The 23,245-nt window shown below is 44.3% G+C and overlaps 2 protein-coding genes across 2 annotated transcripts in view; one reads left to right on the forward strand and one right to left on the reverse strand.

The window, feature by feature from the left end:
• Positions 1–1,885, forward strand: part of EPG5 (ectopic P-granules 5 autophagy tethering factor) — a gene marked incomplete at its 5' end in the record, with an annotated part of 60,562 nt that extends 58,677 nt beyond the window's left edge. Inside the window, 2 exons of the mRNA XM_010175293.1 lie at positions 292–406; positions 1,696–1,885. Coding sequence (XP_010173595.1) covers positions 292–406; positions 1,696–1,878 — 298 coding nt within the window. The remainder of the gene's footprint in view (positions 1–291; positions 407–1,695) is intronic.
• A 5,779-nt stretch (positions 1,886–7,664) lies between these two features.
• On the reverse strand, positions 7,665–18,609 carry SIGLEC15 (sialic acid binding Ig like lectin 15). The gene is given in 6 exon segments (XM_029086815.1): positions 7,665–7,761; positions 9,119–9,149; positions 10,199–10,561; positions 14,918–14,947; positions 14,950–15,294; positions 18,558–18,609. Coding segments are annotated over 6 exon segments (918 nt in total).
• Positions 18,610–23,245: the final 4,636 nt, after the last annotated feature.

Here is a 23,245-nt window from a genome sequence, read left to right on the forward strand (position 1 = left end):
GAAAGGCTGTGAAATGAAGGAGTATTTCAGATGTGACCTGGAGGCTCCAGCTAAGCTTGGAACAGATGTAGGTATGCTATTATATTGTCCTGTAGTATGTATGCTATACTATAAAGTATATATTCAATGATTTTTTTTTTTTTCCTAATGCATTGAAAAAGGTCCTCTAAAGTCTTTACCATGTTCCTTGTGCAAGAGAGATCTCGTAGGTTAGAACTTCCAGTTTTATCTGCTGTTGAGGACTTGCAAAATTGATACCACCTTCTCTCTCTGTCCTTTCCCCCGTGCAAGGTTTCGTGTGGTGGCCCGCAGTTTGTCTGCCTTCCTCTTGGTGCAGATTCCTGCAGAGAGTCAAGTCCGCCTGAAAGCGGGGTCAGAGCCAAAGCTGTCACAGAAGGCCCAGCAGGTACTGTCTGCCAGTTGCTGGCTTCTTGACATGCTCTCGCTCAGTTTGTGGGCTGAGGTTTACAACAGTCATTGCAAGCGTTGCTTCCAGCTAAATCCTACTCTCAACTTGTTGATTTTATTTGCTGCTGAATGCCTTCAATCTTTTTTCGCTTCTGCTTTACCTCTGGATCTAAATTCTGAATTTCAGAAATAGCTTGTTGCTCTGATTTGTCTTCTCAGGGAAGGGGGTGTATCACAAACTTGTATACTGTTTTGCTCTGCATCAAAACACTGTCTTGGAACTTGACAGAGACAGGGCCAAGTGCAGCATAGGCCAGGTGATGATGTGAGTTTGCTGAACTCTAGTAGCAGGACTGTGTATCTGAGCCTTAACCTAAAGTGATCCTAGGTAAAACTGTGGATGCAGCATTCTCCATTAATATGAAGAAGGCATCAGTTTCTAATCTTACATACTGAAAAGGTGCAGATGAACTTGTGTCTGTAAACTCTGCGTTCAGAAACTTTGGCACTTAGCAGGTATAAGGAATTTAAAACAAACAGGAGAAACCAATGCTGATGCGATTGCACTGCTTTTCAGGGACAAAGCAGGACTGCATTCACACTAACATTTGTTTGTGAGAGCAGGGCTTAAAAGCCCTATGATGAATAAACATTCCTTCTTTAGCACATGCACTGACAGTGTTATTGTTTCAATAAGTGCATGAGAAGGGGAAGGAGGAGTTGATGAGAAACCAAAGCCAAGTAAATTACTTGGTACAACTTGCTTCCCTTCTCTAAGAAATGAATGAAACCTGTTCAGATGTATTTCCAACATTTGCCCTGGCTGGTGCTGCCAGCATAAGCTCTTCTACATATGATTTCTAACTTGATGTTGTCTCTGTAATATTAATGAGAGCAAAATAATACTTTTATGGAAGTCAAGATATTCATAGGAACAACCTGAAGTGAATAGTTAAATGTGTTGCAGTTTGTAGTTCAGTGTAATTTCCTTGAAACCATTCTTGAGTTCATTAAATAAATATCTTACAATATTAGGGTGACAGAATCCTAGGAAGCCTTGACAGAACAGTTGCTGTGTTGATCTCGGGGAGAGAACAGCTTGAAAAATATGAGTTGACTTGAAACACTGTTGTGTAATTGTATTTTATAAATGTATTGTTCCAAATACTCTGGGTTCTCCAGTAGATAAGGATGTTCTAGTGGAATTGTGCACATGGTGGCTCATGAACTGCTTTGTTACGGACCAAAGTACCCACAGCTAACAGAATTTTTCCCTTGTATCTATAGGCACTGAATGCTCTTGAATCTATGGCGTCAAACAAACAATACATGGATTATCAAGAGCAGCTCTCCCAGGCTTCTCAGTTCATCAAGCATCCAGAACATTGTCTTCGAGATGGCAATAATCTCTTGGCTCTCCTTATTAACACTCTGTACCCAGAAGTGCATTATCTGGACAGCATACGATAGCTGCACTGAGCTCACGGAATCACCATGCCATGTTGATTACTCTGGTTTACGTATAATGTTGTTGCACAAGTAATTTTTTACCTTCAGAGTTCCACTTTAATTAAGTCAGGAGTGTGAATGGGAATTTCACACTGGCAAGTTTTCTGCTCTTTAAGGTTTTCTTTCTTTTCTTTTGATTTGTAGGCCTGTGAAATTGCTTTAGTTTTTGTGGACTGAAAACACTTGAATCTTCCTGTGCACGTACAGGAAGAGGGGATATCTGATACAAATCATTAGACAGCAGAGCTCATCCTGTAGTGTCTTAAGTTTTTGCTTTGTGCCTTTTTTTATTTTCCAACATGTAATTGTTCAGGCCAGTTCAAAGTGAGTGGAGGATTGTGTATAAAAGAGGTATTGATTTTATTAACCATGGTCCCTATAAATGTTATGTGAGTGGGTGTTTGGAGACTTGTGAAGTCACTTTATTTGGAAAGGTAATATTTTAAATTTTGATTTTTTATTTTTTTTTTTCCTATCCCAAAGAAATCTGTAGTCGAAAGACATGACTACAATCTTCTCCCACTTCTGTAAATACAAACTAAAATTTGAACTAAAGAACTTAGCTTTTTTCTGTTTTCTAAATATTATTGAGTCTGCATCCATATTGCTTGATTAAATGCAAGTTCTTTATAAGTCAGGTTAAATCCAGAGATGGATTTTCTGGATTCCCAGTTTCTAGGAGGGGATCAATCAGTTATGTTCATGTTAGATAGGATTCTTTATTTCTGAAAGTCTAGTTGTTTAGGAAATCCTGGTTTAACAGGTGGACACCCACCACTCTAAGAAGTTTATTCTTTTATTCCTAGCTGGTCATGGCATGACAGGATTTTGGGTGACACTGTGAAAAGGTATTTTTCTTGTATTAATTTTGATGATCACTTGTTAAGATTCTATTGCCAAAGCATGAACCATGAGCCTGTAAATCTATTGTTTCAGTTGAATGATCACTGGTTTTGTTACCTTGTCTGATCATAAGATGCACCTTTGTTCAGGGAAAGCAGAAGGCGAGTTTCCCCAGTTCCTTGTCTAACATTGTCCCTTTTATCACTGATCTATTTGAGGTGGCCCAAGACCTTGCAGTCCCAGTCTGTACACATCTGTGAAGGAGCAATGATCACTTCTTCTCTTCCTCCATTAATTGTGCCTTCGTGTTTAGGACATGGTTACACGTTAAAACATTAGTTGTGGTCACTAGGGGATGGAAATGTGCTACCTACTGTCTGGTCAATAATGTTTTGAAGAGTTACTCTTAACTGTGGTTCCAGTGCTGGAGAGCAAATCACCTTCTTGACAGATTCTGCTAACTATGCCAGCTGGGTCATTAGATCACCTTCATCTTAATGTGGTCTTAGACTTCTTTGCTCTGTCTGCGAGCCTATAAATATATATACATATATATATATACACACACACACACATGTACATCCCTCTGTATATTAACCAGGTATTGATGCAGCATGTTTTTTAACAGACTCTTTTGGAAAATTCACATCTGGAAGAATAACATTCTGCTCCTTTTTCTCCCCCTGCAAAGACTTAAAAGCACTGGTTTTATTAGATGGAACGTTATTGATCAGTTGTGTAAAAATGTGAAAAAGTCAGAAATATGTGTTTGACATGCACTTTTAAAATGAGATTATTGTTTCAGCTGTTGAGTTTTTACGAATGTTGTATTTATAACATGCTATGTCTGCAAAGACCATACAAAATAAAAATGAAAAATCAGTTTGTGCCAAACGCCATGATATTTTCAAGTTGCTGGAAGAATCTACATCAGGTAATGCATAATTGTTCTTGGAGGTGGAAATACGATGAGGGAATGCCACACAGTTGCTCAGTTGGTGGAGATCTGGAGACTCTTCTCTTTGACATCCTGGATTTTAACATGTATGTGACACAACAGCCTGTGTTTCTTCCCAGAGACCAGGAGAAAGCTAATTTATGTAATGGCAGAAATAATGCCAGACCAGGCTGGGGTTACTGCTGTTAGCATCAACACCAACATCACGTCCATCTGTCTTGACCACTGAAACAGCTTCTTTAATAACTTCCTGCTTAAAATGTAATAGAAATTATGCTTTTGACTTTTTTCCTCATTTCTTAATCTAATAATTGTGATGAAAATGGTTTGTTTTATCATGATACTCTCTTAATAATACTATGGTAGGTCCTAAGAAGTAGGGGGAATTCACCATGAGCTGCTACTTTTGCTATATGTGTCACTCATAAATCAATCTGCTGGCTTCTTGGTGAGCATGGTAGTGGTAGAAATCTGAACCTGTGCTTTCCTCAAATACAGAGAAGCAGTTTATGAACTAACAGATCCACTGGCAGTTCTCTGTCACAAATGTGCACACCAGGCCTTGGAGTCTCATTCTCCAAATGATGCCCAGCAGATTTACTTGTCATTTTTTCTAGTTTTACTGGAAAGACTTTCACATTCTCAGCATCTCCCACCCTCTCTCCCACCCTTAACCACAACGTTCTTTTTCACATCATAAATGTAAGCAGGTAATTGCAGAAGTTAACTGTGATTGACACAAACTTGAGTTTTTTGTTGTTTTTAGTGTTGTAGGTTGCAGTGGAAAGAGATGAAATTGAAGAGTGAGCTACTTAATAACAAGCGTGCCTTTTGGGTGATTGGTGCAGTTTAGTTGGAGAATGAGTATCTGTGGATTTTTGAGTGTTTGACTTGCACAGAGGTTGTTGCATTGGAATGAACTGTTGCCTGTGGATTGCAGCTTAAATATTTATTAAGAAAATAAGGCCAAATAAGGAAATGGATGTAAAGCTGAATGTAACATTAACTTAAGTCAGTGGAATGCAAAACCAGAAGTCTGAGCAGCAAAATGCATGAAACGTACAGACAGGGCTTCCTATGTAGGCTGACTCTGCAGCATCCCACAGGGGCTGAAGTGTTGTGGTGATGGGAGTTGGTATCGTTTGCTCTGGAACCTAAAGTGCTCAACAGAGCAATCCCCAAGTCTACCCAGATCCTCACTATGGATAAACTGGGGGGAAAAAGGGAGAGGAACTGGAACACACTTGTTATTGCAAATGAGGTCATTACTAGAAACCTCCTGGCGTGTGCTCTGCTGTGTTTTATCCCTCCAGTATATACTGGTTTCAGTGGGTGGTTTGAGTCCCCTGTGAGGACCAGGGTCTGCCAACATGAGACTTCTTCCTTATGTACTTCCTGGGCAGGTGGTCTGCAGTGGACACCCACCACACCACCACCTGTGTGTTGGCCTGCTAATCCTGAACCAGAAGCTCTCAGCTGGCTCATCATCCACCCTTGGCCAGTGCCCCTGTGCCTTCCTACTGTGCTCTCACATAAAGGACAACTCCTCGTCCTTGCTGTCCCAGCTTGTCCTTCCTGAAGAGGTGGTATCCATCCGTGGCAGCACTCCAGCCTTGTGAGCTGTCCTTCTGCATCTCCATGATCTCAGTGAGGTTGTGCCCCTGCAACTGTACATGGACCTCTTAATTCCTCCTGCTTGTTCCCCTGCTTGGGAGGCACCTGGTTGTGCTCATTTATCAGAAAAGATACAAGAGCTTTCTCCTGTAGGCACTTCTTTATCGTGCATGTACACTGAAATGGGCTCCTTCCACCTCGTTTTGTTGATTATGCACATCACCCCACAGCTTTTGCTTTCCAAAGGATGAAACAGCAGGTAGCAAGAGAGAAACATTGACAGCAGACTCTTCCCATTGAGGAGCAATCTTGCAGGGATGGGTTAAAGAGGTTCCTCACTAGGGAGAGGGGCAGGATTTGGGAAAACTCATTCCTGTGCCTTCCCTACTGTGCAGAGGTGTGGTGGGTTCCTGTACCTGGATGTCCTTGTTCTCCCATTTGGTGCACTAATGTGGGCTGTGCCCTGGAAGCCAAGTAAGTCAAAGTCAAACAGTGCTGATCCATGAGTTTCCTCTCATCTAAATTGCTGCAGCAATTTTGTGCCATGCATTTGCTGGCAGCACTCTCAGTGTAGGGTGCTGACAACACACAACAGAGCAGACTCAGTGCATCCCAGGTGCTTTTGGGGCACAAGGTTTGATGCTTCCAAATGGACTCAAACTACTTGAGTTAAAGAAGTAGTTTTCAAGAGAAAAAGTCCTGTGAGCCAAACCCCGATCCCATGCATGGGTAGAAATGGGTTCTCATCACTCTAATGTAGGTCTATAAATCATAAGGGTTCACAAATTCAATTCAGTTTGTCCAGTTAATATCTCCGAGGTCTCTTCCTGTGACACCTGTGAAGCTGAGCTTGCTGGTCCATGACTACGCTGTCTGCTATAACTTCCTTTTCCTCTTTGCGTCTCTTCCTGTTTTTATTAAATCTGTTTTTGCCATGCTGGGATTTTAAACTGGGATTTAAAGGATCAGGTTCAAATATTTCCTTTTTTTTTTTTTTCTTTTTTTTTTTTTCTTTTCTTTTTTTCCCGTGTTATCCTGGCCAAGTCATTTAAAGTTGTGGTTTACTTTCCCAACACAGATATTATGAAGAGGTGAGCTTTAAAATGATAACTCCCAGGCTGGTGGTGAGCTTGTAAGCGGGACCAGAGGCTCGATGGTAATTCAGTAGCAGCTGGGGCTCCCGGCCAGTGATGGTTATTTGCAGAAGCGGGATCGTTAAGGGAAGAGTTTTGGAGCTGCTGCACTGGAATGATTGCACAGAGCATCGACTCTAATGATACAAACCTGAAAGCAGGTTCTTGTCTCTTCTTACTCTATTTTAATTCTTTCTCCTCTTCCTCTTCTATGCCACTGCTCTTCACAGCCTGCTCCTGGACCTTTGTCTGACCAAGACTTCAGGTTCACTTGTGTCATCCTGTATCTTAAGCTGGATTTATTCATCTGGTCTTGGAGCGTGTTTACAGTTGGGTTGGACTTGTCTGTGGATGGACAGTGAATTTGTAGTGGTGACTTCATCTCAGAAGAATTTAAGAGATGAGTAGTCAGGCCTTAAAGGAACTTTTTCATGTAAGACAGAGATAGAAACTGTTTAGAAATATTTTTTTTTTTTTTTTTTAAAAAGCCAATTCAGTTTATTGGAACATTTTCACAGCATATTTATCATACAACTCTCAGATTCTGCTTGTGTTTGTACATGGGCACTAGGAACTGCAGTGGAGTTACAATACAGACCACCATCAGAAAACTTCCTTTTTGCTTGAACTTCTCTTGAAAATTAAGATTTACTTTAAACTCTTAAATAAACTCTTCTGGAAGTTAAGGAATAATAATAATAATAATAATAATAAACCCATGCAGAATTCTCCCACCATTTTTGTCACAGCTGGTACCTGAAACATGAAAATACTTCACTTGCCGACTCTAGGAAGCTGCATGTGGTTTGACAAGTAGAGTGGTGAAAACTGCTTTTTGAAGTAAAACTTGAAAAATGCCAAAGCAAAAAGATGTGAGAAAATGGTAGACTATCTGTTTGCTAAAAACTATCCGATATGAGCTAAAAACACACAGGTTGGTTAGAACTGATGTCTTAAGGAAATCCTTTTGTGCTCTTCCAGGTCCATCCCTCTTTGTTTTTTCTTTCTGCTTCCCCTCTGAAGGCTTCTCTTGCTTGTAAGCAAGGACAGGGATGGAGAACCTGCACCTGCAAGGCCTGTTGTACCTTCTGTGCATCAGTCAACAGCAGTTTTATGTTTCAGTGGGGAAAGTCACGCTTGTACAGAACAGACAGGAATTCGAACCGTGCAAGGGGGTGCGGATGAGGCCACCCAGGTCCTCAGCTGCGTCTTGATGCTGTTCTTTCTGTTGGCAAAGTCTGGCCGCTGCCGTGTCTGCGGTCAAAGTTCTCGTAGGTGGAATCTTGCAACTGTGGCCTGGCAGTGGAAGAAGTGAATAAGGTGAAGACACATTTCTGGCTGCTCTAGACTTCCCAAGTAGCTTCAGCTAAAGAGTGTCAGAGTCAGCGTCTGCAATACTGTCTGATACGGATCCTCCCCTCTGCAGCAGTAGGTGCAACTTAGATACTTAAATATGAATGTTCTACATCTTAAAGCATCCAACATGATCTCCTACACCACTAACATGAACTCCTGCTACTGACCTGCTGCTCAGAGCCTCAAGAGATTGTGCAAACCTCTTCTGAGAAGGATCTTCTCATATAGAGCATGGAGGATCTTGGTTTTTAAGCTTTTATCTATATATGTATCTATACAAATATCAAGGGTGCAGTATGGTTTAGACACTGTTAAATGGTCAAAACTAGGCTTTTGCAAATAATTACAACAAATTTAACTGTAGGATTAAATTCCCTATTGCTTCTTTATGTTGATGCTGCCCACTTGACTGTCCTGCTGAAAAAAAATCTTTCTTGGATAAGGTGGGGGAAGGAGTCATCGCATAGGGATAACTCAGGTTGTAATTATACTGACCTCAGGTACAGCCTCTTCAGGTTTAACCTAAGGGTAGTTTTCTTTTTTTAGTGTGGTTTGTTTTCCCCCCCTCCCCCATCCCTTTTTATATTGGCCACCACAGCTGTCAGGAGTGTCCAAGGATGGTGTTGTGTTGGGTAATGGGAAATGCCAAGGGTACTATGTGTGCATCACAGGGATACCAGCCAAAGAATCAGGCCCTACCACACCTGAGCTAGCTCTGAAGTGGGCTGTTTGGCATCTCCATACCTTCTTCCACACTTGGTAGAACTCATCAGCTTTGAAATGGGCCCTTTTTCTGCTCCATTAGAGACTGGGGTGCAGAGTAGGGGGCAAGGTTTCTGTTGCGCAGTCGTCCTCTACTGCTGATCGTTCATCAGCCTGGCAAAGACCCCATCCCAACCTGTCCCCCTCAGCTGTCCCTTGGGCGGGTGGTTCTTCTGCTAGTTTAATGTGGCTTCTTACCACACTCTGGACCTATGGCCCACCTAAACTGCTAGCCCCTTGCTGTTACAATGTCCATGTGTCATGGTATCTCTAACCTGCTGCCCCAGTCTCTTGTCCCCACATCAATGGGGTCTCTTCTCAGCTGTGCCCAGGTCAAAGCCTCCTCCCAGCAGTGCCCAAGCCTTGGTCTCTCACACCAGCTTGCCTATCCATTAGCCCACCCCTGTCCTTGTCCCTGGACCCTGCTCTCAGGCTGAAAGGTTGTTGCCAAGACCAAGGACACATTGCATTTCTCTCCTTAAGCCATCTCCACCCTCCTGCTGGATAACATGAGTAGAAGGTAGGATGTCCTTACCGGGCCAGGCTGGTTGGGGCAGAGGAAGGACCTGTGAAGTGAGAAGGAAGATGTGGGTTAGCACTGTGGTCAGAGTGAGCTGGGGAGCCAGGACTGACCTAGAGCTGTTGGGAAGCTGCACTGGAGGATGCTTTTGACACCCAAATGAATGGGGAGAAGACCTTCTGTCAAGTGAGTGATCCCATTCGTGACAGTGGTAATTTGGCACTGGAATGTAAGGAGCAAAGCATTTCTAATTTGTCTTACAGCTTCTACAGTTGGAGTCAAGTGATGGTTTTCACAAGATGTTGACATCAGACTGTTTCTACAGATGAGTCATGGTGTTGTGACATCTCGTCCAGCCTGAGAGGCAGAGCCTGGAGTCCCTCCTGGTCCCCTCCCCACCTTGCCATCCCACAGCAGGGGTGGTGGGCTGGGGACTGTCAGCCTCTGGGCTTCTTGGGAGGTCTGAGATCCCTCAGTCCATGAGCTGATGCTCATCTCCTATGAACCAGGGTTTCCCTGCTCTCATGGCTTTGGTGTGGCTGGAAGATGGGATTTCACTAATGATGAGGAAGTGCCTATGTAGTGAGGCCTGAGGGAATGAGAGAGGCGATCTGTGAAATGAGGATGTCCACCCCAGGAGATTAAACTGGTGTGTGGGATGCAGCAAAGGTAAATCTTGCCTATGGGCTACAGGGGAAGAAGTAGTAATTAGTCTGCTAAAAATAAAAATAATAATAATAGTAATAAAAAAATCTGGTTGTGTAGGCAGCAGGTACTCTGCTAATTGCCCATCTGTTAATTTGTTAACCTTTCTCCTTGGGTGCAGGGAAACTCCTGCTCCCTCTGTCTTTTCAAAGGTCCCTTCCCAAAGGAGACCTCCTGGCTGCAGGCTGTGACCAGCCAGCCAGGAGATCCCTCTTTCTTCTTGTTATGTTTCCTGTTAAAACCTCCTTCTCCTAGGGTGGAAAAATCATATAATCATTAAAAACAAACCAAAACAAAATCAACCCCTCCTGCCTGATTTTATCTGCCAGATCCCATCGCTGGTTACCAGTTTGATGGAGGAAGACTACTGAGGGAAATAGCGGTACATACCTCCTCTTGAGAAAACGGTGAAGCCCAGTATCACCATCAAAATAAGCACTTTAATTCCCAGTGGTACAAAGATCAGGATCAGGAAGAAGGAGCTGTTGGATGCTTTGAATTTATAGAAGTACACAGCCCCCTCTGCTCTCCCATGGCTGTTGACAGCAGTACAGGTGTATTTTCCATCATGGGTCAGGTACTGGAGCTCTTTGGTGACACGGTGGTTTGTGCTGGTGGTGGAGGTGAGGTTGCTGCTGTAGGGTGGTCCGGTCCAGGTCAGAGTGGGTGCTGGCTCTCCCTCGGCCGTGCAGCGTGCCTGGAAGGTGTGATCCCCGTTGGAGCTGACAGTGATGTTGATGATCCTGGGGGCAGCTGCAGAAATCGCAACAGGAAAGGGAAAGTGTGTCAAGCTTCAAAGGCAGGTCAAACACAAAACACCAGGAGCGAGTGCTTGGTCATGGTGGAACCTCAGCGTGTTGTATCAGGGTAACATTGGGATCAAACCTCCCTTTCCTCATTTTTCTTGGCACTTTATTTCCCTGTATTTCCCTTCTCTGCTTGTGTTGTATAGATAAGCAAATGGCTTCACCCAGCGAAGCCTGGGTGCAAGGATGTGTACTGTATTTGTGTTTTATCCTGGCAATGCCTTTCACAGTTTTAGAATCATAGAATCATAGAATGGTTTGGATTGGAAGGGACCCCAAAGCTCATCCAGTTCCAACCCCCCTGCCAGCAGCAGGGACACCTTCCACTAGACCAGGTTGCTCAAAGCCTCATCCAACTTGGCCGAGAACACTTCCAGGGAGGAGCAGCCACAACTTCCTTGGGCAACCTGGGACAGTGTCTCAGTGTTTTCTGAGCTTTGGTCAACTTTCAGCTGTTGTGACCTTCCATGGTGGCAGAAGGCAGAGCCATTATGCCTGGCAATCATCCATGAAGATAGGTTGCTTTTTACAGTTGCACCATGATTCGCATGAGGTAAGCACAGGTGGCCTTTTCAGACTGTCTGCATCTCCACATGGTCCAGGACAAGGCAACCATGGTGCTCTCCTGTAAGTGTCTCTTGGCTGTTCCCTTGGTCTCTGACCTCCAGAGCACACAGGGATGGATACCTTTGTGCGAGCCCTTTGCCTGGTGCCTGAAACTTGCCAGATTTGGCAAATTTTTGACAGGGAACATTCACACTCTTTGCTACGACCAATTTTTGATATATTCTTCCAACTCTTTAGTGACAGCCCAGTAGGTGGTGTAGGTTCATGTTTGCTTTGGGGTAGCACATCAACACCAAGATAGGGCCGCTAATTTTGTACCCTGTACTTATAGCATATGGGATTGTGTAACTGAATGAACAGTAGCAAAGATCATTTGGGGCATCCAAAATGTTCAGGGGCAGTGTTAAACATACCACCCTTGGTCTGGTCTGCTAAGGAAGCATAGCTGATATGGCCAAGCTAGTCTTACCCAGTGGTTCTCTCTTCTCAGACCCATTGGTCCATTTCATGCATTTGGTTCCTAAAGACATTGTGAAAACTTGAAGGGAACTAAATGAGTGTCCTCACGGAGGAAAAGCAGGAGTTCAATATTTATTTGTCAGGCTGGACAGCAAATGCATAGCTTGCAACCACCTGTAGCATGCCTTCCCCCTTGCCTATGTAATGCAGGAGGGGTTTGAGGCTGGAGGACTGATCTGTAAGAAAGCTACCTGTGCAAGTTGTCATGTATCTGCGTGTTTTGGTGTTTAAATTAACCTTTTAAGCATTAATTAACCTCTCCCATTCATACTGTTTGGCCCACTCTCAAAGGGATGTGCAGCCTGGGTACCTTATCTGCTTATGTCTGAGATTTTGCTCCCACCCTGCCCTGGTCATGCCGTGTGCGTGGGTGTTTAGGAGGTGCTCCAAGTGTAGGAGAGCCTTGGTCATGCTGTGTGTTGGTGCTTGGGAGCTTCTCCAAGTGTAGGAGAGCCTTGGCCATGCTGTGTGTTGGTGCTTGGGAGCTGCTCCAAGTGTAGGAGAGCCTTGGTCATGCTGTGTGTTGGTGCTTAGGAGCTGCTCCAAGTGACTCAACTATGCAGAAGTTCCCAAGAAGTAACTGAGCTCATCCTTAGGTCCCATGGATGGACTTCTCACCTCATGTGACTGTTGACTAGTGTTGCCTCAAAGATGCTTTGTGCCTGTTGCTCCTGTGTTTTCTAAGTGATCCCTTGGCAAAGACTGGAGGAGCCTGGGTCTGTGTGTTCTCCAGAGGGACGTGATTGGGTGTGCTTAGCTAAGTATGACCATGGCAGCTGGAGATGCTGCTTCTGGCCAGATATGGGTAAGAGCTCGGGGTTCTTTTGCTCAGGATTCAAAACAGTGTTTTAGCCCAAGCTGGAGATAGTAAGAACCTTCAAGAGGATGTGGAGCTCCTCCTTGTGTCTTCTAATTTGGATGCAGCTCAATGGTTGAGTGAGCCCAAGGAGCTTTAGGGGCTGCTAGTTCCCCAAGTTTGACATTTGTTGATTAGAGCTGATTCTCAGGCTGTTTTTCCTTAACATTTCCTGCTCCAGAGGAGTTTAGACCTATGACACATGGAAGATGGCTATCTTCTTCCCAAGCTGCTGTTACCATCCAGGCCTGCTTGTGCTTGCATTCACTAGTGCGTACTCAGCAGCCAGGCTCTCCAGTTTAAATCCTGATAACAAGGACATCTTTAACCCCACCCCATGGACTGCCTCTCTGCTGCCTGCACAGATCCTGTGCTGCAGGGACCAAGTGGGATCATAGAATCACAGAATTTTTGGGTTGGCAGGGACCTTTAAAGGTGTGGTGGTGTATTTCCACACACTCCTTCTCCTGAACCACTCTAGAGTCTTAGGAATTCCTGTCAAGCCTTGGCCTTTGTGCAATGAGTTTGGTGGTTAAGCGTCCCTTGACTGTATCTAAGACTTGCATAGCTAAGGCGGGGATGGCACTGAGTGTACCAGGAGTACTGGCTGCCTGGCCAAGGTGGGGAACGAAAGCGGGAATAATTTATCATTCCCTGACAGCCCTGGAACATATCTAACTATAACTCGGGTAGATCAGTACCAGCGTTACTGGAAATTTGAGAATTCTAGTAACTACCTACCCGGATTGTGGCCAGGATGGAAATTTACTGATGCCTAAAGTCAATCCTCTCACGACCCTATAAAGAGCGGTCCCAAGGGAGGCCCTTTGAGCTCTTCTGGACTGCAGCAGGCTGTGACCAGCATCTCCCTCTGAGTGGGAAGCCTCTCAGAGCTCATGAACTCTCAGATTTGTGGAACTGAAGGACCAACAACAGGACCTGGGCTTAAACCCTCCACTCCTTGAGGCTTAACCCTCGCCTGTTGAGAAATGCTGAGAGATTTGAAGTGAGTATTTCACTGAACTCAAGGGGAATTTTTAACAGGTATACCTTTATATATACATTATATACATATATCTATATCTGTGTGTGTGCATGTGATTTGATTTAAGAAACTTTGTTGAATTATCTCAGAATTAAGTTTGTTAGAAAAAGTGTAGAATAATAGACTGGTTTGGGTTGGAAAGGACCTTAAAGCTCATCCAGTTCCAACCCCCCTGCCAGCAGCAGGGACACCTTCCACTAGACCAGGTTGCTCAAAGCCTCATCCAACCTGGCCGAGAACACTTCCAGGGAGGAGCAGCCACAGCTTCTCTGGCCAACCTGGGACAGTGTCTCACCACCCTCACACCAAAGAATTTCTTCCTCACATCTCAGCTCCATCTCCCCTCTGCCACTTTCCAGCCATCACCCCTTGTTCTCTCACTCCCTGCCCTTGGCCAAAGCCCCTCCCCAGCTATAAGCCAATCTTGTGATTCACTATAACAATGTTAATGATCTTTAAATTGCTGCTACCTCAAAGCCTACCTCAAAGTCATACAAAAGACATAATCACATGTTAAAGCACTACACTGAGATCCCTGCACCTAATCTTTTCAGACATAAACCATTGACCAAGTGTGGGACTAGGACTGGATTCAGCTGCACCCAGACTCCTCTCTGAGGAGGAGTTTAGAAAGCAAGGGAGTCCATTCTGAACCTCATGACTCAATGGGAGGGTTTCCCTTATCTTCTTTTCCTAATCCCTGTATAAATCACACCAACCCGATTCTGACTTGATTTTCCCTGATCCCTGTGTAAATAATTTCCCCTGGTCCATGTGTAACTCATTCTAACTCCATTCTAATTTGATTTTCCTTTTGCATGTTTTTCCATGTAGTAAGTAATAGAGTGAACCTTGCCATTGAACTCTGTTAAGTAGCACTTTTTATAAATTCATATTAAAACTACTTTTTTTTTTTTTCCCTAATATCTTTGATGGTGACTCTTTCAGTGACCTTAAGTCCTTCCACTTCCATCTGAGACAAAAGGTCATCTAATCGAACCCTGCTGTGATGAGAAGGGATGCTAAAGACTTGTCTGGCTCTTACCCAGCATCCAGACCCTGGTTATTTCCTTACTAGTTTCGTTCCTATTCCCTTTCCTGCATTGTACACATCACCTCATACTGGAAAACTGCAGAAGGCAGTGAGTATTCCCTGCCCAAATGTTGTAAGTTATCCCCAAAGCTGGAAAAGCCAACTCCTTGGAAGGCTATCTCAGGTAATTTTTCTGTTACCATCTCATCAGTTTCCACTTCTTGTGGTTCTCTCAGTTCTCTATGGGGTAGCTTTGCCTCCTTTGACTGTCCTGCCCTCTTACCAATCAAATGCAGCTTTATCCCATTCCTAACTTGTCATGGATATCTCCGGACAACTCCACCCGGCAGAAGTATCTCTCGCTGTCGCTCCAGGTCAGATTGTCAATCCTGATGGAAAGGTCCTTGTGCCGAGGGTTGCCAAGCAGTTTGTATTTGTTTTTGTAGCTGATGGCAGTCTTGCAGAGCTCGCTGCTGCTCTGACTGATGCACTTGAAAACTATCGTGCCGTTGTAAGGTTCCTTGATCCTCCAAATGGCAGTGAGGGTCCGGTCAAATGTTTTATAGGGGTGTGTGAAAGTACAGGGCAGGATAACCATCTTCCCAAGTTCACCAGTAACATCAGATGGGACGTGAACAGACCAGCCATTGGACTGCACACCTAGAAGCAAAAAGAGATGATCAATACCAACTTATCTAGAGAGAAATTGGGCGTCCTTCCTACATCTGCTGTGTTGTTGCTCAGAAAATGGATGCTCTGTTTCTGTGCTGCTTGGTGTTCTTGCTGAGGACTTGCAGATGATTGTGCAGCCCAGTTATATGGCTGGATTTTGTACCAGTCTGTAGCAGAGCTAAGGGGAATGATTAGCTCATGTTGCAAGTGTTTATTATGAATTATTATTATGATAATTATGAATTACTAAGCAGGCCTCTTGTTTGTTAAGTGAACAACAACATCTTAACTGTTTAACACAGTCTTTTGCAGTTAAGAGACATTTACGTGCTTGGAGAAACATACTTTTAAAAAAAAAAAAAAAAAGCTAAAAATAAAAGTTTTTCATGTATTTGCATGGCCTGAATCAGCAATAATGTGGCCAGCAGGACTAGGGGAGTTATCCTTCTCCTGTACTGGGCACTGGTGAGGCCACAGCTTGAGTGCTGGGTTCAGTGTTGGGCTCCTCACTCCAAGAAGGACATGGAGGTGCTGGAGCGTGTCCAGAGAAGGGCAACGGAGCTGGGGAAGGGTCTGGAGCACAAGTGTGCTGAGTTCCCTTGTGGCTGAGGGAACTGGGGGTGTTGAGCCTGGAGAAAAGGAGGCTGAGGGGAGACCTTGTGTCTCTGTGCAAGTCCCTTGGAGGAGGGTGGAGAGAGGTGGGGGTGGGTCTGTTCAGCCAAGGGACAAGTGGTAGAACAAGTGGAAATGGCCTCAGGTTGCACCAGGGGAGGCTTAGCTTGGATATGAGGAAAAAAATCTTCACTGAAAGGGTTGTCAAGCATTGGAAGGGGCTGCCCAGGGAGGTGGTGGAGTCCTCATCCCTGGAGGTATTTAAAGATGTGTAGAGGAGGTGCTAAGGGACATGGTTTGGTTGTAGACTTGTCAGTGTGAGGTTAATGATTGGACTTGATGATCTTAAGGTCTTTTCCAACCTAAACAATTCTATTATTCTATTTGGAGCTACAGTATTTGTAACACTAATCAGTTGGCAGTTGCATTACCCTTGGGGAAGGTAGTAACCGCTGAGGATCAATGCTGCCATCATCACAAAGTAGCCTCTTATGAATAAGATGTGACAGGATCTGGATAACAACTTGGAGATAGTCATCTTACAAGGGCTGGTGAGAACACCCAAGTTCCCTGTATCAGCTTCTGTCATATGAAGGAGGATGCCCTTGACAGTAGAGAAAGCATCTTCCAGTTAGCAGAGCAGGTTGTCACTGCACAGACTGTAGCTGCCACTTCATCTACTCGTGTCATGTTGGGGGAAATCCAAAGTTTTCCAGCTGAGATGTCTCAAACAGTTGGGATTTTGCTTTCTTGGCCAAATTTGTTCACAGGAAATCCTAGCACAGTCTGGGGAGCTGAGCTTTGTTGCCACCTGACCCACTGTGATCATTTCTGTCTGGTGATGAAAACAGCCTTCACCTGATGGGATGTTCCACACCTCTGAAGTATATAGGGAAAACTTTACCCCTCATCTGTTTCCCTTCCCCAGGAACCAACACCACCAACAAACAGTACCTGTAGGTAGTGCTTTCCATATAGATATGTGTACCTCTCCACTGTCTTGCCAATTGCAACAGCTGTGGCAGCAGATTGTATCTTTAGGAATGTCTATGGCTACATTCCTGTCTTACAAAACTCACCTGATGGCTTCATTAAATCAAGAGCTTTCCCCTCAATAACTGACAATAACTGCAAAAATTTTAAAGCTGTCCTGTAAAAAATTGACACCCATCCCTGCTTTATCTGACTTTACTGTGGTCTGTGGGTATTCAGCTGTTGGGTTACTCATGTAAACTCTAAGATAAAGATTTGTTGCTTATTCATATATCTGTTTTCCATAATATTTGACAAATACCTCAGTGGCAACGCAGTTTGTATCCATCTATTTTGTGCTGCACAATGCACAAAGGTCAACGTAGGACCAGTGCTCTGCCATTACGTTATTTATCTGGAACCAGGGCCAAGGCAGTATTTTTAATTATGAGATCTGGAGTGGAGCTGCCTTGTCATTTATTGTAATGATATGAGTACCTTTTGCAGCCTCGGTAATCTAATATACAAGGCTATATGGCCACAGGAGCTCCAGGAAGTTCATGGGCTTTGAGCATAAAAACCTGTCAGTGAAAACAGAAATTGCTATTGCTTTCTAGTTTATTTAATGTTATTTTGTTTATTTTACAGCATGTCACTGTAACCCCTTACTTTTGGAGAACTACAAGTCATGTGCTTTTGAATACATGATTTGCTTTTCTCTGACACCTTTTTGGTTTGCATTTTTTTGAAAATTGTAAACAAAGAACAATATTTTTAGCACATAAACATCCTCCTGCCTTCCACATGACAAATAATGTTAAAAATAAGTGTTTCAAATGTTACCAGCTCCACCCATTTCTATGGAAACACAGTTTGACTAGGTTATGAGCAGAGTGAGTTGTCAGCTTCTTGTGTATAATTTAACCTTAACCTTAAAGCTTAAGTGTGGTAGGTCTTGCATGGCTTCCTCTTGCTAATATGCAGCCTCCTTTTGTTCCTGGGATTGAAGCTCTCACAAGAAACAGAGAAGGTCATTGGCAAATAGCCTACACACCTCACATGAGGTAAATCCTAAAAGGAGTTGTCAGGTCAGTGTATCTGCTACTTGTCAATGGAAAAGTCCTGAAGACAATAACAAGATTAAGAGCTGGAGGCCACTGCTCTAGCAAACTGCTCTCTCTGTTTGCTTAGAGATACTATTTGACAATATCTCTAAGCAAATCTCATTGACTTTAACGGAACTTAAGTGCGTACTTGAAGTTAAACATGAGTTTAAGTGCTCAGTGGAAGTGGAGCAAATTGTATCTGTTGCATAATAACTCTTAGGAGCATGAAACAGCACTTCTGGGTGGTGGTGGAGGACATGCTGCAACCAACTGACAATGCAGGGGAAAAGTTATATGAAGAAGGAATCACTGTGCGAGTTAAAAAGGCAAAAAATGCGAAAACCCCACCAAACCAAAGACTTCTGACAACTGCAGAGTCAAGCCTTTGAGTTTTTCCAATATTCCCACATGCACCTGGAATTTCGCAATCCTTTTAAGCAATGTGATGGATGATGCAATTCTTGCAGAGTTTTTTCTACCAGGTAATTCCCCTGGGACTTTGACTAGAGCACATAGAAAAAACCTGGTCAGACAGGGGTTTGTAGCAAGCTCAGAACTCACCCTTCCTGCAGATGCGAAGGAGGCACAGAAGAAACAAACCAAACTCTCTCATGCTGGTTGATGTTCTCCGCTGAGATGTATCAGCAAACCAGAACCGTCTCTGCTAGGTCTGAGCTGCTGGTGTTACAGTCACGAAAGGTTTTTCCAGAGAGGGAAGAAGTTGTGGTTTTCCTCTCCTTGGAGGGAATGAGTTGTCTAGCTGAAGCAGCTTTGGACTCAGATATTAATAGTTTTGTGGTCAGTCATGTGAAAAATCCAACAGAGGGAATCAGAGTATTACCCTTTTCCATCTGAAGGAAGGGGGCTGCAGACTGGGGATGCAAATGCTCTCTCCATGTGGAGTGGTGCCAGGGGGAATGACTTTCAAGTGCCACCAACTCAGCAGTCTGGAGGAAGTCCTTGCAATCTACCTGAGGAGATGACAAGTTAGATCCTTGCTCTCCTGGCTTGAGGTCATTCATTCTCCTAAACCCTGAACCTGTAAGCTAACCGTGTTTTAGCCCTTATGCTCACTGGTTATTGTCATCCCTAAGCGTAAAAAAACCTTCTTCTTTCAAAATCATCTGAGCATTTGTGCCAAGGTTCAGTGGCGGAAGAGTGCTCTCTGGTACCATGCTCTGTCTGGACTCCATGACCTGGACAAGTTATGCATTGTTCTCCTTCTTGTTAACCTGTGTTTGAAATAAGCTGAGCTCCAGTTTTTGCCTAGAATCCTTGTGCAAATTCTTGCTCTTTCATTCTGCCCTTAGCTTTAGCAAACTTACTGTGCAGTTTGCTAATGTGGAGAGCTGGGGGCTTGTGGAAACCTGACCATGCTCCCCTCCACATCATCTCCCATATAGCAATCCCGAGGCGTTTTTATGTTTAACCTCAGAGCGTGTATTTCCTGTTAGGGCTTAGGTTGAGGTTTGCTGCTTTTCCTTCAGACTGGAGGGAGGGCTGATGTCTGACACCCTCTTCTCATCTCAGCAGCTACGTCACTGTAGGGTCTTGTTGCCTCTGTCCTGTTTGGGATGATCCGAGGGCTGGAGCACCTCTCCTATGAAGACAGACTGAAAGAGTCGGGGCTGTTCAGCCTGAAAAAGAGAAGGCTCCGGGGAGATCTTACAGCAGCCTCCCAGTACCTGAAGGGGCTACAAGAAAGCTGGGGAAGGACTTTTCATAAGAGCAGTTAATGACAAAACAAGGGGAAATGGGTTTAAGCTGAAGGAGGGTAGGTTTAGATTAGATATTAGGAAGAAGTTCTTCACTGTGAGGGTGGTCAGACACTGGCCCAGGTTACCCAGAGAAACTGTGGCTGCTCCTCCCTGGAAGTGTTGAAGGCCAGGCTGGATGAGGCTTTGAGCAACCTGGTCTAGTGGAAGGTGTCCCTGCTGCTGGCAGGGGGGTTGGAACTAGATGATCTTTAAGGTCCCTTCCAGCCCAGACCATTCTATGATTCTATGACAGCAGCACCCACACAATTCCTATTGTAGGTGGCAATGGGTGTGCAGCTACTGTAGAGATCCCAGAGCAAATATAAGATGCTGCTGCCACTTTCGCTGTGCCAGAAGCCAGCACCTTCCCCCAGCAGAGATGCCAGGGCTCCCCTTTGCTCCTCACCTCATCTCCTTGAACTCTCTGCATATGTTCCCTTCTTAACTTGCTCTCAGAGGAGGTACTTGGACATTTGGTAGCATTTGGTAGCATAGGCAGCAGGTTGAGGGAGGGGATTCTGCCCCTCTGCTCCACCCTTCTCAGACCTCACCTGCAGTGCTGCCTCCAGTGCTGGAGTTCTCAGCACAGGAAAGATGTGGACCTGTTGGAGCAGATCCAGAGGAGGCCACAAGGATGATGCCAGGGCTGGAGCAGCTCTGCTATGAGGACAGACTGAGAGAGTTGGGGCTGTTCAGCCTGGAGAAGAGAAGGCTCCGGGGAGACCTTCTAGTGGCCTCCCAGTACCTGAAGGGGCTCCAGGAAGGCTGGGGAGGGACTTTGGCCAAGGGCAGGGAGTGAGAGAACAAGGGGTGATGGCTTGAAAGAGGAAGAGGGGAGATGGAGCTGAGATGTGAGGAAGAACTTCTTTGGTGTGAGGGTGGTGACACAGTGTCCCAGGTTGGATGAGGCTTTGAGCAACCTGGTCTAGTGGAAGGTGTCCCTGCTGCTGGCAGGGGGGTTGGAACTGGATGATCTTTAAGATCCCTTCCAGCCCAAACCAGTCTGTGATTAAGCATGCTCACTGCTTTCTGAACCCTTTCTTTCTTCTGGTCAAAGTTAGAGTGTCTGTGAAGAGAACAATTTCCATTTTCCCAGAGTTTTTGGAGGAGGTTCTGAGAGTACTTAGCTATTATTTACTGTGGCTTGGACCTGTCACTGCTCAGCAGAGGGTGGTATTATTTCGACTAATGACTTAGAGCCCTGCTCAGTCCTGTATTTGTCCTCCTGAACCAGGAGGATCAGGACCTCGTGCTCTAACTGTTTTGCATACTGTCCTTCATAGCTGTAAAAAGTAATACATGCCATTGTCAGCAGAGAAATCTGAGGGTATGGGTGGTGGAAAGAGCAAATAAGAGACCTGTATTCTTATCCCATCTGTTAAGTGCCTTTCCTGTGTACTTTCCCATTTTCTTCCATACACTGTTTTTTTTACATCTATGTAGGATGTAAACTTTTTGGTGTTGGTGCTGTTTTTAAGCATTTCATAACTCATGGCACAGTGGGACTCTGGATTGAAGTAAAGGATTAAAGTGAAATCCATGTTAAAAATACGGAGTTACAGTGAGGCATAAATGATTAATGTAAAGAACAGTTGCAATTAACACTCAGTGTGAACCTCTCCAATGTTTTACGCCAGCATCTCCTAGACAGATATCTCATAAATCAGTACAGAAGTATGAATCCTTTAAGTTTTGTCTCTAGACTGATTGTCTTTTCAGACCATGAGATAGCTATTTGCAATGAAGCATTTTAATGTTTAAAATACAAATTTGAAAACATATTTGTAAAAGTTTGCGAACTATTTGAATCAGCAAAAAAAAAATAAATCTTATAAACAAAAACACCTATGGCTCTATGATCCACAGACTCTGTTATCTGTGAACTTTTCTTACAATTTTGTATTTAAATACTGTTTAAGATTTCTGTAAGGAAGGCTACTTCTGTTCCAACACCAAAACAAGGATGCCTTCCATATTAATCAAATACTGTTTTTCTTCATGGTAGATCTTTTTTTTAAGGGCTGTAGGTCATGACAGCTATTGTTATGTGGCTTTACTGGTATTTTCCCTTAGTGCTTGTAAAGAAGCCAAAATCACAGATCTGGTCCTGGGGATACCCTAGTTACTGGTGCTTTCTTGTGCTATGAAAATACATGGAATGGAAAGTGAAAACTTGTGGGTTTTCCCACTCAGAAAATGGATGAACCCATTTAAATAAAATAAAAAATAATTAAAAACCCAACAGCAACAAAAAAACCCCAAACTGCAAAGGAAAAGCTAGAGGAACTTTTAAATATAAGTAAGTAGCAATCAAATGTAGGCCAGTGGCAAATATTCAGCCAAGGATAGGGAGACATCTGCCCATCCTGCCAGTGGGATGCCCAGTTCATGATGTGCTCTTTGGCAGCTGGAGGGGAGTATTTCATGTTCCTGTCACCTTCATGGCTGTGTCTGGTCCTCTGAATAACAGTCCTGTGGTTTTGAAGGCCAGTGTCAGCCTTTGCTCCCTGGACTTTGCCTCCTCTGCCTGCCCTGAGTCCAGGTGAGAGCCTCGTGAGGCATTGAGAAAGGTAAGAGATCTGTGGTGTCTGGGTGATACTTTGACTGCAGTAGCTACGTGTTACTGTCACTGTAAGGAATTATGTGCCATACCATATAGGCTGCAATTTAAAAGCATGATCTGATGGAGAAAACAGAGAAGAAGGAGGAGAGAATGATGTTGAAATAAACTGATTTAGGTGGTCAGTGGCTGTATCTTGCTAATGTGAGAGTTTTACCAGACCTGCAGCATTTCTCAGCTCCTTTTAACCTTTTTCAGTTGGCTGATTTCCTGTAGAGGTTAGCCTCTTGTAGAATGTTCACCTCTCCTAACACCCTGAGAAATGCCCGCAGTGTTTTGTGGTGGATGATTGACAAAATTTTCAGGGCAACCTAGAAGCATGCCGGGTTGATTTCTTAGCAGATATGCCCTCTGTTCAGTGATATCCCTTGCATTAGCAGACAACAACTTGTTATCCAAGCCCTTTGGACTTATCAGAAGCTGCTCCATGCTACCTTGCATGCCTTCTCCACTGCCTGCTGTGTTAAACTGCTGTGATCTGAGCATCCATGTGGTCCTCAATGTTGGTGATGTGCCCCCAGGTTGCAGCACGTAGCTGGAGGTGAACACAACAGAGCTCTTGCCTCCTGGTCCCAGGTTTGGCACTGAGGATGTAAGCAATGAGCTTTTCTGTGTGTGTATGTACCTGTCCACCTGCTTATTCAAGGACCAAAGTAGAGCCAGTTGTTCCCCTTCCCTCCATTTGGGTCTTAATTCCAGCTGCAAGGTTTTCTACTTCAATTACTTCAGCAGCATGTGTAAGTCCTGGCCCCAGTTCAAGTGTGCCAATCTGCACATATTTGACGCAAAAGCCTTATGTTTTGTCCATTCTGGCACTCTTCCCTGAAGAGATTGAGTCTATGAAGTAGCTAGAAGGTGAAAGCAGGAGGCCA

This window comes from Antrostomus carolinensis, unplaced genomic scaffold (assembly GCF_000700745.2).
Source record: "Antrostomus carolinensis isolate BGI_N321 unplaced genomic scaffold, ASM70074v2 scaffold5019, whole genome shotgun sequence".
Taxonomy (NCBI): domain Eukaryota; kingdom Metazoa; phylum Chordata; class Aves; order Caprimulgiformes; family Caprimulgidae; genus Antrostomus; species Antrostomus carolinensis.